At 40.5% G+C, this 18,561-nt stretch overlaps 2 protein-coding genes across 5 annotated transcripts in view; both read left to right on the top strand.

Annotated features, from left to right (window-relative positions):
- PPP3CB (protein phosphatase 3 catalytic subunit beta) overlaps positions 1 to 3,938 on the top strand; it is a 43,749-nt gene extending 39,811 nt beyond the window's left edge. For 2 of the 4 annotated variants that reach the window (XM_011355232.2, XM_011355231.2), the window contains exons 13-14: positions 906 to 935; positions 2,338 to 3,938. In XM_011355232.2, coding sequence (XP_011353534.1) covers positions 906 to 935; positions 2,338 to 2,516 — 209 coding nt within the window. In that variant the 3' untranslated portion in view covers positions 2,517 to 3,938. The remainder of the gene's footprint in view (positions 1 to 905; positions 936 to 2,337) is intronic. The other 2 variants (XM_011355233.2, XM_011355236.2) reach the window with 1 other exon arrangement.
- Positions 3,939 to 5,554: 1,616 nt separating this feature from the next.
- On the top strand, positions 5,555 to 14,456 carry MSS51 (MSS51 mitochondrial translational activator). Its single transcript, XM_011355230.2, has 7 exons — positions 5,555 to 6,329; positions 10,664 to 10,908; positions 11,203 to 11,358; positions 11,922 to 12,046; positions 12,256 to 12,822; positions 13,163 to 13,256; positions 13,584 to 14,456. The coding sequence occupies exons 2-7, from the start codon at positions 10,688 to 10,690 to the stop codon at positions 13,801 to 13,803; spliced, it is 1,383 nt and encodes a 460-aa protein (XP_011353532.1). The 5' UTR covers positions 5,555 to 6,329; positions 10,664 to 10,687; the 3' UTR covers positions 13,804 to 14,456.
- Positions 14,457 to 18,561: the final 4,105 nt, after the last annotated feature.

Here is an 18,561-nt window from a genome sequence, read left to right as displayed (position 1 = left end):
GTTAGGATATATTGCCTTTAAGACCTCACTTCTGTCACTTAACTCCTCTCTAGTTGGTAGCTGGGTTTGAAAAGATGCTCAGTAGCCTGTCTTTACTAGAGAATTCAGGGTTTAGTATCTGAGGCAGATTTGAGTTTATGATAAACTGAACATAAATGGATTTTTTAAAGGCTATAAGATGTTAATTTCTTTAGATAAGTGGAACACCAATGTTAGAATAGAAAGGAAGTTCCTAGTAGACAAGAGGGGTCCTTTTAGGTTACCTACAAAGAACAGAGTTGCAGACCTTTTCTACTTAGAGTAATTTACCAAGTTTACTGCCCTTAAATTTCATTGCAGCTATACCAACTTTTACAGCTTATACTTTGCCCTATGAATCAGAAGCAACAGGAAAAGCATTGCTGACCTCTTCTAGTTTATATCTTAGGGAACCAACTCGTGATGAGTATTATTTCAGTTAAACATGAAAGTAAAGAATGTCTTGTTTGTTCTTCTGCTACAATTCTACCATCATAATTTCACCCTAGAGAATTTCCTTGTGATTGTGATGGATCTGATATAATAAACATTTGGAAAATTCTAAAGCCATCAAAATACTGAATTCAAGATGGGTAATTAATACTGGAGTGCATTTGCATGGGTGCTGAGGTGTCTGTGTTTACAGTAGGTCTGTGTGTTCTGTGCTCTGAGTGATGTCATAGTGCTGTGTTTAAACTGTGCTGTGTCAGGATTTGGGGAATTTGTATGGGGCTCTCTAATATGGGTACTATTTATGTTAAATTATAAATGATGATGTAGTATGGGGTACTGTGATATTTTAAGTGATCATTGCCTTTTCTGCTGTACAATATGACCCTTCTCATCTCTCTCATTCATTTTGCATGCCTCTGCTCACTTCTGTACAGCCACAGTTGAGGCTATTGAGGCTGAAAAAGGTACGATCAGAGTCCTTGCGCTGGGCAGAGATCTGTGGTGTGTGGGTGGGCATCAGAGAATGTCCTATGGGTGTGTCTTACTCCTAGCTTGCACAGCCCAAGATGAATCAGACTCACTGACTCATCATGTTTAAGTCACATTCCTCTTTCCTTTTTTTTATCATAAGGACTAGTTTCCATAGTAACAATGTTTTATTTCCCTTTTATAGTATAATATGCAACTAGCATTTAATGGTCTTGAATTCTTTAGAGTGCAGCATGTTATGCTATAATATCATAGCATTTAAATTTGCATATAAAGATCTATTCCATATTTTGCACAATTCTGTGCTACTCTGATTATTTCTTTCCTAAGTGAAACCTCCTCTGGATAGAGATTTGTTTGTTTTTACTCATTTTTAGTAATTTGCCTGTGAGTGCAGAAGCTGTCACTGTGATTTTTTTTTCTTTTTTGCTGCAGTTTGGGCTAGTATTTGCTGATAATATTATATTCATGTATATCATGTATTGGCTTCACATTACACATTGCTAATTGCTTTGCTGCCCAACCAATTACTTGGTTCACTTGCACAGACTCTGAGTCCCAAGGATTACACATATTAAAGCAACCAGATTATAACCAGTAGTATGGAGGTCTTTTCTATGCACCTTTTGATAATGTAAGATGCATCATTCCAGATGAAGTAAATGAGAAACTATGACAACTAGATAATTTTGTTTTGTTTTGTTTTGTTTTGTTTTGCGGGGCGGGGGTGGGGGTTCCAATGAACATGCGTTGAATGGCCAGTGAATTAAAGACAACATCTCCTAAGATGGAAACTATAAATATTTTTTTGCTATCAGCCAAACACAGATCTAACTCCTGGAGGTATTTTCCACCTTTTTCATTTCATATTGGTGGTGATGGGGTGATGATACCTTGACCTCCAAAATAATTCTGATCTGCTAAATTTTAACTTAACCTCTTTCTCCTCCCAATATCTTGGTACAGATTTGTATGTTAAGGATTAACCTTGTTTAGCCTCCTCACTTGCCCCTACTCTTGATGCTGCCTTATTGTGATAGTCACTGATGATCTTAGGGTCTGAGGTAGGAGATAATTGGTGCAGTAGAAATCAGACTAAGACCCTGAGAACATTGCCTGGAGGTTATTTTTGTATTTCTTTAAAAGGGTATGCTAACACTTGTCATCTATGAAACTATCTTATTTATATTTTAAATTTAAACATTTCACATTTTAAAGGGATATCTAGAATGGGATAGGATTCAGTTAAAGTAAGATTTAACAGTTGCTACATAGAGCTAATTTCTTTCTTTTTAAAAATCATTAATTCATTAATTGTTTTTGAAATCTCAGAAATGTTTTTCAATTACTGACTTATCAAATTTGCATTTTGTTAAGCAATACGAGGATTCTCTCCACCACATAGAATCTGCAGTTTTGAAGAGGCAAAGGGTTTGGATAGGATCAATGAGAGAATGCCACCCCGGAAAGATGCTGTACAGCAAGATGGTTTCAATTCTCTGAACACCGCACATGCCACTGAGAACCACGGGACTGGCAACCATAGTGCCCAGTGACCCACGGCTTCCCAGGGACTCTCACATCTCGAGCCCCAAATGGACACATCACCCGAGGAGCTGGAGGGGTCGGCCAAGCTGACTGTAAATGTCACAGTCTCTTTGGAGAAACCATTGTGCTTTTGAGACCCCAGCCCTCTTCTGGATGGAGGCTTGAGGGCCCTGGGACATGTTTGTGCTATCTAATAAGACTGGGTCATCGCTGCCAAGGTGGAGAGCAGTGAGCAGGGGGCTTGGGGCAATTTCCAGTGGAGGGCAACTGCACCTCCATTTATGCTTGTGGTTCACACATTTAAGTTTACAAATGAGATTTCTTTTTTCCCTCAGTAGACTTAGATTTTGTTTTCAACCATGACTTCAAATGCAAGCCTAAGAGCTAACATGGACTTTTTTCCCCCCATGAATTGTCTTTAAAGGATGAATTAGCATGGTCTTAAAATACATTTCTGAGGTTACTAAGCTGTATATTGAATTATGAGCAAAATGCTGAGAAACCCAGTTGGCGTTTATACAAAATGATGACCTCAGGTCTACAGTTCTTAAATGTGGCTAATTCTGTAATATAGTCTTGGTATTTTTCAATTATGAATATATAACATATTTCTAGGCAGATTCTCTTACTTGAATACAAATCTAAAATCTTTTTGCCCAGGTCTTTTGAGATTTACACCCCAGAGATTTAAGAGGAAAACCTCTAAAATTTCAAAATTAAGAATTACAGAATTACTCATTTAAGATACCTTAAAAGAAGTTTGTACATTGTCAAAGTAAATTTTAATTCAAATCATGTCTGTAAAACTTGACGTATTTTGTGTATGCATGTTTTCATTTTGCAAATATTTAATATATAGACCTATGATGTACAGGTACGACATGTGTAGGTTACCTAGATGTTATGAGAAATTTTAGTTTATTGTGAGTACTCAAGTTGCTTAAATAGCCACCAGGGTGATTTGCTGCTGGCTTTCTATCATTTTTATGTTTTGATGCAAAGGAAATTTTAATATGTTCTGGAAATGTTTTTGATTAAGCAATGCAGCATAGAAGCAACAATGGTGTTCAATCATTCAGTTGTTAGTGGAAGCATAAAAGTCAAGACTGCATGTTGAACATTTTTTTGATAGCTACAGAACTGCTTGGTTAAACTAAATGGAACCATGTGCTAATTTTTCACAATTATTGACCTGTATTGATTGCCACTGTAGTTTGGTATTTCCCTTTGCTTTGGTGGCCTGCTTCCCTCATGCCCTGGAATACAACTTAGAGTTCCAGGCAGCGGAACCATCTATTGTTTTGTTTGCCAGAAAGTGCACCCTGTATGGTCTCCTGTCTAAGTTGGAAATATTATGCATGTGCAGGACTATTCGAGTATTTTATAAACAGTAGCACACAATAAATTCCATGCATGGGCCGCTGCTCCTATCTCTGTGTTGGGTTTTATTTGGAAGATGTAGTCCGATTTGACCTTCTCATGCCAATCAGAAAATCCTGGTAATAGAATTGGGCTATATCCTTCAGAGATTATCTCATGGATAGTTCATGGTAATTTGATGAATTAAATTCTTCATAAATTTCGCTTTTTTTTTTTTAAACTTTGGTTACTCTTTTACATGAACATTAGTAACTGAGCAGTAGAGGACTGGATGCCTATTATAGGCCTAAATCTAATTAAAATCACTGTTTATTTAATTTTTAATTGAAGGAAAAATGTTATTGTCTAGAATTTTGTTACAGTAGTATTGGAAATTTAGTGGATGTTTTAACAATAAGAAAAAATATTAGTGATATTGCATTTTCCTGATACTCTTTCTTTGTCATGATCAAAATAAACACAGATTTTGACAATTGAGGGAAATTAGGATATTGCTCAACATTTTATAGTAATATCATATAGCAATTTTAATTACAGCTTTCAATAATAAGTGTAATGATACACATTATAAAGCATTAATTTAGCTCAAGATACATATACTTGCCTAATTCCAAGATACATATACTTGCCTAATTCCAAACAGAACTAAAATTGATGATTATTACAGCTTCTACTTACTATAATATTAAAAGTCCATGAACTGACTTTAAAGTTACTATGCACTGCATACCTTAAAGATTCTTCTTGATGTTATTGTTTTCTGAAAACTGCACCTCTGACTTAGCAGCTTAACTAGTATATCAGTACCAGTAACTTCCTTAGCACATAGGTCTATCACTATAGTGTTTGTGGGAATCATGGGTAAATATAAAGCGTCATTAGCAAACTAAGAAGGATTTTGTGTTAATGGTAACAAAAAGGAGAAAGTAAGAGAAAGGAACGGAACTGAGAAAAAGTGGTATACATGAAGAGTGGTAGACTGTCACCCAGTGCTTCACAGATCACACTTCCTACCTGTTGAATAGGAACCTCTTTCTAGTCTTCTTAACTAGTTTCACAGTGAACCATAGAAGTATTTTTAAGTTGTTTTTTTTTAATATAACCCGTGATGAATACAAATTGTATCTACCAGAGCAAGTAGTAGTGAAGGTAAAAGTAAATATTCGATACCAATTTTTTTCTGTATAGTATCTCCTTTTATATCCAAAGATGACACTTCTGAGTTAGAAAAGACCATCTGATTTCTTATACCTTGTGCAGTTGAGCCATTATTAACAGAACTCAAAAATCTTTAGATGTTCTGCCAGTTACATTTGAAGTTGACCTTTGCTTAAAGTGGATCCACCCTATTTTGTTCAGGATTTTTGCCTATTGCAACTGATTTTCCTTTGTCCACAGCTGTTCTTTATAATGTTATGTAATGTTTTTCTTTCTCCTTTTTGCATCCTTAACACTTTTCTTCCACCTTTCCTGCTTGTAGTTTGTGCTTTCTACAGTTTGGGAATCTATTCTCTACATCTGTTCATATGTAAATTTTATGCCACATCCAGGACCTCATTGCAAGCGGTTCTGCTCCCCAGTTTGACAATGTTCACAGAGGCAGGTAAGTGATATATATAGTTGGGGCCAGATATAAAGTCAGAACTTGCAGTAATACAGGAAAACATAGTTTATGTAGAGTTCAGTCCTATCCTCAGTTTCTTGGAACATACCCCCAGTGGATACGGTAGACTACTATAGTCCTCTTTTGAAATAAACAGGTGAAGTGCCTCTAATGACATTCATTCAGAAAGTGTCTTGCTGTCCTTTTAGGGAAAGTGAATTTTACAAATTAATTCTGGATGTTTTCCTTACAATTGATTTCCTTCTGTACCATTTCTATCCTTTTTTGGATATTTTGTTTGTACTTATGCCTAGATTGGTTATGGTTGGGTTGTGTTTGAGCAGTTTCTTATGCTAAAAAAGGCTTTGGACTTGGACTCACCCTGGGTCTACATTGACATCCAGAAACCCAGGGGTTCCGGGGCTAGTGCTTGCCTTTTCCAACCAAATATTGGCTTCTGAATTAATCCCAAGGGTTTTTCCTTGACGCCGTGGACTGAGAGCAGTAATAATGCTGCCTTAGACCCAGGAAGAAGTAATATTCATCTTTCCTTAACCTGCCTGGCCTTTGGTGAGTTTGGGAGTGTTGACAGAGTTCTGAGCCTTCTTGGCAGAGAAGGAAGGTCAGAAAGAGAGAAGTTCATGGGCAGGGGACCAGGTCCTTCCTTACCTTGTTGGCAGGGCACACCTAATCACAGATACCCAGCATTTCAACAGTTTGGAAAGGCAAGTGATAGGAAGGGACAGCTGCAAGTCAGCCACAACCTAGATCTAAGGAGATCAAGCATTCATTTCACTTGGAAGAAATAGAGAAGAAAGGAAGCCGAGGGCTTAGCAGGGTAAGTTACTTTTCCATCAACCACTTTGCTCGTTTAGTTTATTGAGTAAAGCATTTATCACCCCAGGGAGTGTTAATCACTGATTAAGCAGCTGAATGTGTGAGTGATAGCAATGTTCCTAATGTATTTCTCCTTTTTCTCTTTCTCTTTCTCAAACCCATTTGAGGATCTGCAATGGCTACTAGCTTTACTCCTCTTCCTTAGCTCTCCAAAGACATTTTGTATCTGCTGGTGAATTAGAGAAAATTAGATGGGCCTTCCTGGTCAGCAGATGGTGAGAAGATGAGTGTGGTTTAGGTGAAACTTAAGGCTTTTGGTGATAAGGAAGAGTAAAGATAAGAGACCTAGGCCTGGGAATAGGCTAATATTTTAGGGAATTTGGAGTTGAAGGATAGAAGGTTTTCTAGGCTCTCCAGTTCATGTCTCCTTTCCTCTACTTGGTTTTGGTATTTTCTCATATACTGGCAATAAATTAGAGTTCGAGTCACTGGGGATGGCTAGAAAAAAGTTAAAATGATTCCCTTTCAAGGTGGGGTGGACTCTGAACTCTGAAAAATTCTGAAAGCTTACTATATATAATTATTTCCAATTTCTCCTTTGTCTTGTTTTTTGCCTTTATTTCCCTCAATCTTCCTCCCACCCCACCTTGAACTTGGAAGATTTGAGGGCTCATTGTAGGGGCTTAACATCTAGGGAAACTGACTCTGGGACTGATGTACGCAAACTCAAACATGAGCCTGACAATATATCTAGATGCAAGTGCAAAGACTTGGCTCCTTATTCCTACCTTCTTACCTTCTTGCCAGCAAACTAACTTATTTGTATCATGAACCCACTCTAGACACAGAGGAAAACTACGACATCAGAGATTTCACCCTACCACTCCTCTCCATGCTGTGTGATCCCTTGACTTTAAGCCAGTTTAACCAACCCCTGGAGAGCCAAGATTAAGCTTCCATTGGAAGAAGACCTCTCTTTGGAAAGGCAGATAAATAAGGCAGTATCTTTCTGGTCTTAATCAGCTCCCATTGATTGCAACATAAAGGCTTTTGGCTGAACATCAGGGATGTATTATTATTCCTGGGATTTAAGACTCTTGAGTTGTCTCAAATCAGATACTTTTTCTCCCTACCAGTAAACAGGAGTCCATTCTTTCAAGGTTTAAGGTATTATCTTGCATGAGGGGGCTGGGTAGATAGAGCAGATAAATGCTTCTAGAAATGCAGTGATTATGTGTGGTTGAAAAATACAGGGAAGAGTCAGGTCAGTGTTGGAAATGGGATCAGAGGGTGAGAAGACAATTCCATCCACCCTTTAGTAAAGGGACATGACCCTTAAATCCTAAAATAATCTATCATTAGGTCTAATTTCTTCTTTATAACAATTTAGAAGATATGGTATGCAGATGAGCTTAGCTATCTCTGTTCTGTGAATTCTGAAACCATTCACTGTAGGATGAGGGGAGAGATTAAAGGGGAGGAATGAAAGGATGAGGAGAAAGAAAATACAAAGGAAAATATAGATTCTTCATCAACCTGAGGACAGGTTTACAAGAGCCATATTGTAACATAATGGTTATTAGCTGGATGATTCTAGGAGGATTTTTTGTTTGTTTGTTTGTTTGTTTGTTTGTTCTGCCACCTACATCTCAGCTGAATGATGATTCTAGAGTTTTTTTCCTAATCTGATCTGGAAGGATTAAATGTCAGACCATCTTTGTAATAAAACATGATCCCTGATTTGAACTTTAATAGTTACCTCATTCACAGTAAAGCCAACCACTGTTAGTATTTTTAGCCTTTCTTATTTACCTGTCCCCAGAGGCAGTTAAGGTTAATATTGTATTATTTTCCTAATCTTTATGGATACTTTTTTAACTGAGGTGAAATTCAAATAAAATTAATTTTTTTAAAGTGAGCAATTCAGTGGTATTTAGAACATTCACGTTGTATAAGCACCACCTCTATCTAGTTCCAAAATATTTTCATGACCCCAAAAGAAAACCCCATAACCATTAAGTAGTTACTCTCCATTCTCCCTTACACCCAGCCCCCGGCAGCCGCAAATCTGTTTTGTCTCAGGATTTACCTCTTCTTGATATCTTATATAAATGGGATCATATAACTCGTGACCTTTATTTCTGGCTTTTTTCACCTAGCATATAATGTTGAGATTATATCAGTACTTCATTTCTTTTTATGGCTAATAATATTTTATTGTATACATATCCCAATTTATTCATTCATCTGTTGGTGGACTTCTGCGTTGTTTCTACTTTTTGGCTATTGTGAATAGTGGCGCTGTGAATACCTGCGTATAAGCATTTTTTTGAATACCTGTTTCCAGTTATTTTGGGTATATACCTAGGAGTGAAATTGCTGGGTCATATGGTAATTTTATGTTTTTTTGCAGAGTCACCATAATGTTTTCCATAGCAGCTATACTATTTTACATTCCTACCATCATAACACAAAGGTTCCAATTTTTCCACATCTTCACCAACACGTTATTTTTTATTTTTATTTTTTTGATAATATCCATCCTAATGGGTGTGAGGTGGTTTCTCATGGTTTTGATTTGCATTTACTTAGTGATATTGAACATCTTTTAATGTGGTTATTTGGGTTATTCTCCCCAAATTTATCTCTGGATTGTATTTAATCACAATACAAGAGAAAATTTTTTTTTTTTTTTTTTTTTTAGGCAATTTGTATATTTTCTTTGGAGAAATGTCTGTTCAGATCTTTTGCCCGTTTTTTAATTGGGTTGTTTGGTGGTAGTGTTGAGTTTTAGGAGTTCTTCACATGTTCAGGATATTAATCTTTCATCAGATATATGATTTGCCAATATTTTCTCCCATTCTATGGGTTTCATTTCACTCTTTGATGCACAAAAGTCTTACATTTTGATGTAGTCCAATTTATTTTTCTTTTGTTGCTTTTATTTTTGGTGTCATATCCAAAGACTTGGCTAATCCAATATCATGAAGTTCTTCCCTTATGTATTCTAATAAGACTTTGTAGTTTTAGCTCTTATATTTAGGTCTTTAGACTCAATAATCAAGCTCAAATTATTCTATTTCATTAATTCCCAGAATGTTCCCATCTACATTTCTATGCTCAAACTCTTGTCTGTGTTTAGAATTTCGTTTTTCCTCTCTCTTTGTATTCAAATTAATACCTTCTTTCATGGTCTATTCTAGCTGTTCTCTGCGGCAAAAAGTCTTCCTATAGATCACCAACTGAAAAGACTTTCTTCTTCTGATCTCCCATTATGCTTTAGTTTCACTTATAAGATATATATGCTATCCTAAACTATAGTTTACATTTATTCCCTCTATATTTAGATGTTAAGTATATTTTTCCTAATTTTTCCATTATAGTGTTTTGCAAATGATTTTATTTGTTTATCAATAAATATTTATTGAATGAATGAATGTTTTTATTTTTCCCAGTGTAGTCTCTTTTGTTTACTCAGCCCTTGTGGAAGGAACGAGAGAGGCCAGAGAAAGAGTACATCACAGAGTTCCTGCTAGGTAGTGGGTGGGTGTAGACTTAGCTCTACTTCAAAACTCACTTCTTTAGGCAATTTTTCTCAAAATTTGCATTACTTGCTTTGAATATATACCTCTTAGCATTGTTAACATTTTGTACTGCATTTAATTTCTATTTCTTGGCTTATTGCTTATATATGTGTTAATGGGTCTTTTAAAGTGAATGTTTTACTTTGCCAACTAGATTAGATTGACTAATTCTCCAATTTGATGGAGTTTTGGGTGGCCAAAATTTCTGTTGCTTTTTCTTTTCTTTAAAGTTGATTTTTAAAATACACTAATAATATGTGAATATATTCTTTTGTATAAAAAAGTCAAACATTACAGGTAAGTCAAAAATCCCCTTTGACTAACTCAGTTCCTATCCCAGTGCCTTTTCCCTTCAGAGTTAATCACTGTTATTGGTTTTATATGAGCCCTGCCAGACTTTTTTCTTTGCATTACTTACATATATATTTATATTATATATAGAACTTCATGTATAATTATTTTCCCCATTTTTCACAACTGTGAAAAATGCTTATTTTTAGTGTTATATGGAGGTCAGACAGAGACCACAGTACAATTCTATCTTCTTCCTCTTGAGTACTCAAGGGGTAAGACCATAATCTGTTCTGGGGAGGTTGGAGTTGAGCCATAACCAAATCAGTAGATATGAAATAAGTTTTACTGATACCTGGGTCTGGAGAGACTGGAATGAGAAGTAAAAGGTCAGACATGTGAAAACACACCATATGTGTCCAACTTGCAAAATTTCATTCCATAGGTTGTCTACATATAGTACCTAGGTATCAGTGGACAGGCCATGGCTCCACGGCCCCGGCGACGAAGGCACAAGAAACCCACCTCATCAGTGGCTCCCATGGTTGTGACTCTGCCCACAGATGTGACCCCTGTGCCTTTGACCCTCTCAAAACCTGGCCCTAGCATTGATGCACTTGGCTTCTCCTCCTTGGAGAATAATGTTCCTGGCCTATCCCAGGTGATTCTTCAAAAGCTGAACATGAAAAGCTATGAAGAATACAAGTGAGTGACTCTGTGGAAGAGCAGTACATTGTCTCTGGTAGAAGTGATTTCAAAAGGTGGAGAGGGAGTATAACTTGGGGATTATGGGGTATTTGCAATGAGGGATTCTCTCATACTGACCTTTGCCAGTTTTATTTCTAGAAATTTAAGAACTATAATTTTTTTGTAAGTGATAAATCATGGGAGTAGGAGACATGGGAGTAGATGGAAATATATAGGAGGCAAGGTAGGGATCATGAGAAATTTGAGAGCTATTTTTCTTATTACCACTCCTTCCTCATGCTGTCTCTGCAGGTTGGTGGTAGATGGGGGTACTCCTGCATCAGGCTTTGGATTTCGATGCCTTCAAGAAATGTTTCAGAAGATGGAGGACACATTCAAATTCTGTGCTCACTGTAGAGCACTCCCTAGTGGCCTTTCAGACTCCAAGGTCCTCCGGCACTGCAAGAGGTGACTAGACAGAGGCTAATAGGAGGGATACCCAGAAATGATCCTGTGGGAGAAAAAGGTCTGAGAATTTTCAGAATATCTTAATTCCCACTCCTCATTTTGTATTATCCAGACCAGAGAGAGATTATAAAAGGTTCGGGCTCTTGCTTATTTTTAGTGTTATATGGAGGTCAGACAGAGACCACAGTACAATTCTATCTTCTTCCTCTTGAGTACTCAAGGGGTAAGACCATAATCTGTTCTGGGGAGGTTGGAGTTGAGCCATAACCATGATAAGAGGGCAGCCGCAAACTGTTTTCTATAAGAGTTGTAAAAAGTGAGTCATTGCAATTAGAGACTGAGGTGTCACTCTGACCCAAGAGGAAAATTACATTTCCAGTCTCTCCTGCCTCCTCTGCAAAATGGAGTCCCCAAATTTGGTGCATCAGCTGTCATTCCTCTCTCTACCTTCTTTACCCAGTAATCTTTCTTCCTATGTGCAAGAATATCAGTTCCCTTCCCCAGATATCCCGCAATCACCTTTGAGATTTAGGAACATCTATTTCTCGGACTCATTCTCTCAGGTGCAGAAATGTCTATTACTGTGGCCCCGAATGCCAAAGGTCAGACTGGCCAGCACACCGGAAGGTTTGTCAAGAGCTGTGTCTTATAGTGGTGGACCGACTCATGGAATGGCTTCTGGTCACAGGTGGAGTGGTTGGTATTGGGGAACTCAGCCAGAATGGTCAAAGTTGGTCATACTTGAAGAAAGATGAAAACATGTTATTATGAGGAAAACATGAGCTGAGTGGGAAAGGGGAGTGGGGCATTCCTGGTCACAGGTTGGGAGAGTGAACATAGAGGGAATAGTGAAACCGAGGAAGAATTAGGTCACTTCTTATTCCTTCTTTCCTGCAGGTGATTTTGTCCTACCCTCAGGACCTTGGCCACAGCTGACTGAAGTTGTGCAGGGCTGGGACACCTGGTTTTCTATGCGGCGTTTACAGCTAGATGCTACATTGGATGCTGTGCTGGGTAGTCATGCCATGACCACCTTGTGGGCCAGTGTAGGACGGCCAAGGCCAGACCTAGATGTCCTGCAGGGCTCTTTGAAGCGGCTGCTAACAGATGTCCTGTCACGGCCCTTGACGCTGGGCCTTGGGCTTCGGGCCTTGGGGATAAATGTTAAGAAGATTGGAGGAAGCACACTGCATGTAGTTGGTGCTTCCCATGTGGAGACATTCCTCACTCGCCCTGGGGACTATGATGAGCTTGGTTACATGTTTCCCGGACACCTTGGCCTCCGTATAATCATGGTGGGTGTAGATGTAGCTGCTGGCTTTTCAGAGAGTACCTCAAGTTCACCCTTGGAACCTGGCACAGTTCAGCTTAGTGGCCATAAAGGCCTCTATCACAACTTCTGGGAGGAGCAGGTAGAGACTGGGCAGACCGCCCATCCAGATATGGTAGTAGCATTCCACCCAGGTAAGTCATTGGTCCAGGGGAATACTGGGTGTGTCCTCTGGGAATTTTCCATTCTCTCTCTTGGATCTTCTATTTTTGGAACCCCATTCATTTTGTCAGGTTAAACACAATATAATGATGACTTTGCTGATCATTAATTAGCCCTATGTGCAACATCCGGGTTCAGAATTTTTCAGTGAAGAACCTGGAGTGGGTGATAGTGGTAAATGAGCATGAGCAGTGAGCAAGGCGAGGGTTTGGGTGGACATAATCAAAGAAATCCCTCTCTTGGGGTCTATCTTAGCATTTCCCCTCTCTACTCTCATGTCATTCTTTTTCCTTCTCAATTTTTCTTCTATAGGTTTCCATGCTTCCCCAGATTTGATGGAGGCTTGGCTGCCCACCCTTCTGCTACTTCGTGATTATGAGATCCCAACATTGATCACTGTTTACAGGTTTTAACCTCTTTGTGATACCTCCCTGACTCACTCATATGTCTCATTATATAGTTGAGCTTATTTCTCTCCCCCTTGCTCATCTTTTGCTTTCTGATGAGGATTTTCTTTCTTCCCACATTTGGCTTTCTCATCTCCTTGTAACAGAGGTCTATGTTGGTTAATCAGATAATTAGTGAAACGTTTGGGAGGGAGGGATAGCCCTTGTCTTGTGCAGCCTTAGGTAATTTTTGGGCTTGATGAGTTTAGAAATGTTGAGTTCTGAGCAGTTTCTCTCCTTGCTCTCTCATAATTACCACAGCAATTTTTCTTATCTGTCTCCCATAGCCGTCAGGAGTTGGCAGCCTCTTTGCAGATTCTGGTGGACCTGGACATACACATCACTGCTTATGGAGCTAACCCTTTCATGTCTCTCAAACCTGAACAGGTCTATTCCAACCCTAACAAGCAGCCAGTATACTGTAGTGCCTACTATATCATGTTTCTGGGAAGCTCCTGCCAGCTGGATAAGAGGCAATTGGAAGAGAAAGTAGATGGTGGTGTTTAAATAGCTGGGCCAGATTCTGACTGGATGTCTAGAAAAGAGGGAGGTAGTGATGAAATTACTTTGCTGATGCCATGTCTTTTTATTGTCAACTTTGAAACTTACATTCAATTGTCCAGGTAAAGATTCTAAGCTGAATAGGAGCTCCTTTATGATGCGACTCATTTCTGTGATCTTAGCCACAGGTATCTTCTAGAGACAGGATTCTATATTTAATGCATGGCAAGAGCCTTTGGTATCAGTCTTTCCACAGCCTGGAGTCCCTAACAGTTTCCTTTGTGATAAAATTATACCTTTTGACTTGAACCATATGGCGCTGAGAAGAATGGTACCTTATTCTGAAAAAAACTCCTTATCCAGTAATTTGGGCTAAGAAATGGCGAGGTGTTAATGACTTGAAATGGTGCAAGAATGGGCAAATCAGAGAAGTGGTTGGGAACATGGAAAGGGGGTTGTGAGGATTGGCATGCTGTTTTTAAGAGATAAATGTCTCATTTTCCTATTTTCTGTTGGGGACTTGCCAACCTTAGAGCAGCTTTTTGCCCTGGTGTTGTATTTTACATATTCTAGGTTATATCAGACTTTACTTGAATATATTGGAGTTATTTGTTATCACCTGATCTATACCACAATAAACTCAGTTTGGGGCTTATTAAGTCACTTGCTTTATTTCCTATTCATTGGCAAATATTACTTGTCTACACACAATACCTCACAATTGGAGGTTTCTCTGTTGTCAAAGAGTGATTAACATCAGCTTTCTGTTTGGGCTGACACCCTACCACACCCTGTCTCACCTGTCCTTCTCATCACACTCTCTGGATTAAGATAGATATTCCTACAACCTTGCTACGACCTCAAAGCCCCACCCCCAATCCTAACACATACCTATACATTCTTATTGCCCACTCTAATAGAGGTAATGTTAGAATTCACTTATTCATTCAAAATATTAAGTTAGTACCCACCATGTGAAAGGTACTGTATTAGGGCTTTGGAGAGATACAAAGTTGAATGAGACATGGTCCTCATCCTTAACCTAGGAAGGGAAATAACACATATACATAAATAGCTTTATTACAAGATATAATGTGGAATAAGAACCATGAGAGAGGCTTATAATACTGAGGAAAAAGAGTGAAAAGAGGGATCACTTTACTAAGTGAAAGTGAAGGTTTTGTGAATTAGAATTTTATGAAACAGATGGAGGGCAGAGCATTTCAGATCCTTAGAACAATAGGAGCAGAAGTTTGGAGGCAGAAAAGCATAGGAGATGTTTTAGGGTACATTGGGAGATTAGCATAAATTAAGTCTGGGAGGTAGATTGGGACTAGATTATAGAAGGAGCATAGCCAGCTGGTCAGCTTTAGATTTATATAGATTTGAGTATGAACCCTGGGGCAACCACCAAATATTTTTGTGTCTGTGGGAAAGCTAAACTTAAGTTTCCTCAGTTTCCTCATTTGTAAAATGGGGGTAACATCTAGTATTCAGAGAATGTTTGCAAAGTTGGAGACATCCCTATTTTGAAATCTTCAAAGCAACAGAAATCAAGACAATGTGGTGTGGTAGCGAGGCCCGAACTAACGGTTTCCTAGGATGCTTCCTAGGACTGGGACTGCTGAAAATTATTCACTTCCTCTATGGCCTGCCAATGAATCAAAATACACTTTTCTTACATAGAAAGAACTTGCAAGTCTGTAACTATGAGGAAGTATAAGATGCGTATAAAAGGGAAAGCCCCTCTTCGATCGGGGCTAAGCCTTTGGATGTGAATCTGCTGAGCCAATGCCAGCACCAATAAACGCTACTTCCTGCTTATTGCCTCAGTGTCCCGTCTCTCTGAGTATCCTACAATATTTCCGGGGACTTGTCCAGGACCAGAGATGGTGAGTTTTCACCTCCTTTGTCATTGGGGTTTGGCCACCGGGACTCGGAGAAGCGGACTCCACCTGGCAACAGTGGACCTGTTGTCCATAGGCGAAAACGACTTCCAGCAGGCCGGGATGGCAGCTCTGAGAGCACAACAGAACCTGGTGAGGCGCAGGAACCAGCACAGGAGCACTGCCCAACAGACTGGAGAGGACCCAGGTCTAGGTTTCTGACCTGCTCCTAAAGAGGCAGAAGAGGAGTCTGATCAGCTCCCAAAGTTACCTGAGTAGACTCTGGAGGGAGATGAAACCATGATCTCTCGGGTTTATTTGGGCGGAGGGTGATGTGTGAATGATGAGTGCTTCAGTGTGAATGAGATGTGGCCTTGCCGCAAAGTGAGGGTTGAGCCCTCATCTGCGGTTCGGCGGCGAACCTCATACGACTTAGGGTGGTATCACCGGATCTCCGTGAGGAATCTACTCCAGAGTTCTGAGCTGGAGTTTATACTAACACACCAATTGCTAAGAGGTGCCTGAAATACCCCTGCAAGGGGGGAGCAGCCAGAGACGGACGAAGTGAGTCCCTCAACACATGTGCGTCACTGTCACATGGGTGGAATATGGGTGGACAAGAGAGTAAGCAGACCCTCTTAGGATGTATGATAAAGAATTTTAAGGAAGGCTTTTCAAGAGATTTTGGTGTGAAGCCCACCCCCCAGAAACTTCGTACTTTTTGTGAGCTAGACTGGCCCTCATTTGATGTGGGGTGGCCATCAGAAGGTTCCCTGGATAAGGCAGTCATAGCCAGGGTCTATCAAGTTATTGCAGGGAATCCCAGCCATTCAGATTAATTTCCTTATAGTTGGCAGGCTGTGGTCCTGACCCAACCCCGTTGGTTGAGAGCCTGTCTAGAAAAGAATTGCAGAGTAATGTTGGCCTGGGCCACTGCAACCTCCAAATGCTGACCTAAAGAAAAGAAACCAATCTTGCCAAGTGAGCCAGAGGATACCCCACCTCCATATGCTCCCATTTATCCACGCTTACCAAGGGCCCCAGAACAGCTGGCTACCTTCCCGGAACCCTTGTCTCCAAGTCCACATGAAAACAGCCTGGGATCCACTGACACCCCGTCCTCGTTGACCTCTGTAGATTCTCTGCCATCCCCTGTCCTGACCCCCCTATGGCCCAACCGGAACCCAACCAAAAGCAGCAGTTTCTACGAGAGAGGCCCTCCAATTACCCCTGCATGAAACACAGGGCCCTATATACTATGAAAAATCATATTGCTTCCTTCACAGAGAAGCTCAGGCCATGATAAGCCCACCTGGGCCAATTGCTGCCAGCAGCTCCTGACCCTACAGAGGAACGCCAGCGAGTCACTCAGGCTGCTTTAAAGTGGATAGAGGAACATAACCCCAGCAGGGACCTTAAACTGCCCCAAAGCATTCTCTGAGGAGGTCCCCTAATGAGACCCTAATGAGGACAGGGGACTCCAGATGCTCGAACGCTATCAGGGGGCCCTCCTTGGTGGTCTAAAAGAAGGAAGGAAGAAAGCCATGAATATGAGTAAGGTCTCGGAGATAGTCCAGGGACCCGAGGAAAGCCCAAGCCAATTCTGAGAGGCTATGTGAGGCATTTCACTTTTACAACCCCTTTGACCCAGAAGCAGCCAAAAACCAGAGGATGGTTAATGCAGCTTTTATCAGTCAGGCCCAGAGAGACATCTGGCGCAAACTGCAAAAATTGGAGGGCTTTGCTGGTATGAACACCAATCAGTTGTTAGAGGTGGCAACGAAAGTGTTTGTCAACTGAGACCAAGAAGCCCAATGGGAAGCAGACCGAAAAGTGAGAAAGTAAGTAGATCTGCTCTCTGCTACTCAGGACACTCCCGGAGAGGTGACCCAACAGGCTGGGGATGGGGCCAGAGGAGAAGGCCACCAGAAGAACTACCTTACTCAGAAATGAGGTTGGGGCGGGACCAGTGTGCTCAGTGCCACCAAAAGGGTCACTGGAAAAACGAGTGCCCCCAACAGTTGGGGAGTTACCAGCCTGCTCCAAGCTCAAGAGGAAGAGGCCAAGTGTTCCGAGGATGGTACCAGCCAACACGACCACCACCCAAGGCCCCAGAAACTGGAGAGCTCATTAAGTATGGGATCCTTCGGCTATGCCAGTCACCATGGAATATGCCTCTCCTACTGGTCCAAAAACCAGGGACCGACGATTATCGGTCATCCTGCACCCAGTCATCCCCAACCCGTACACCCTCCTGGGACTCATCCCCACAGATGCAACCTTCTTCTCATGTCTGGATCTTAAGGATGCCTTTTTCTGCATACGCCTGGCCCCTTAGAGCCAGCCGATCTTCACCTTTTAGTGGGAAAATCCTGAGAATGGCCAGATAACTTGGACTAGATTGCCTCAAGGTTTTAAAAACTCTCCAACCATTTTCGGAACAGCACTAGCTTCTGACCTAAAAGCTTTCCGAGTGGACCAGAATGGCTGTGTTCTGCTCCAGTACGTAGATGGTCTACTTCTGGCAGGGTAAACACAAGAATGTATGGAGGGAGCACAAATGCTCCTCACCCTCTTATGGGAAGCTGGCTATAAGGTTTACCTTGGCTTCCACGTATCTCAGGGGCAACACCAAGTCAGCCTGGAAAGAAAACAGGTTGTCTGCTTGATACCCATTCCATCTACCCGATGCCAGGTTTGCGAGTTCCACGATTGCATTGAAGTCATGGATGCAGGATATGCTGTGGTTATCCTACATCCCACCATTGAGGCAAAACCTCTGCCTAGAGGAACCTCAGCCCACAAAGCAGAGCTCATTGCACTGACTCAAGCCCTCCAGCTAGCAGCAGGAGTATGTGGGGCCTTATATAAAGAAAAA

Source organism: Pteropus vampyrus, unplaced genomic scaffold (genome assembly GCF_000151845.1).
Source record: "Pteropus vampyrus isolate Shadow unplaced genomic scaffold, Pvam_2.0 Scaffold20, whole genome shotgun sequence".
NCBI lineage: Eukaryota > Metazoa > Chordata > Mammalia > Chiroptera > Pteropodidae > Pteropus > Pteropus vampyrus.
The sequence above is the reverse complement of the archived record's forward strand: the minus strand, read 5'-3'. Positions and strand labels throughout refer to the sequence as shown.

Coding starts and splice junctions, on each gene's coding strand:
- MSS51 (XM_011355230.2), top strand. CDS start 10,688: ATGGCTCCACGGCCCCGGCGACGAAGGCACAAGAAACCCACCTCATCA. Junction 12,047..12,255: donor GGAATGGCTTCTGGTCACAG/GTGGAGTGGTTG, acceptor TCTTTCCTGCAG/GTGATTTTGTCCTACCCTCA. Junction 13,257..13,583: donor ACATTGATCACTGTTTACAG/GTTTTAACCTCT, acceptor TGTCTCCCATAG/CCGTCAGGAGTTGGCAGCCT.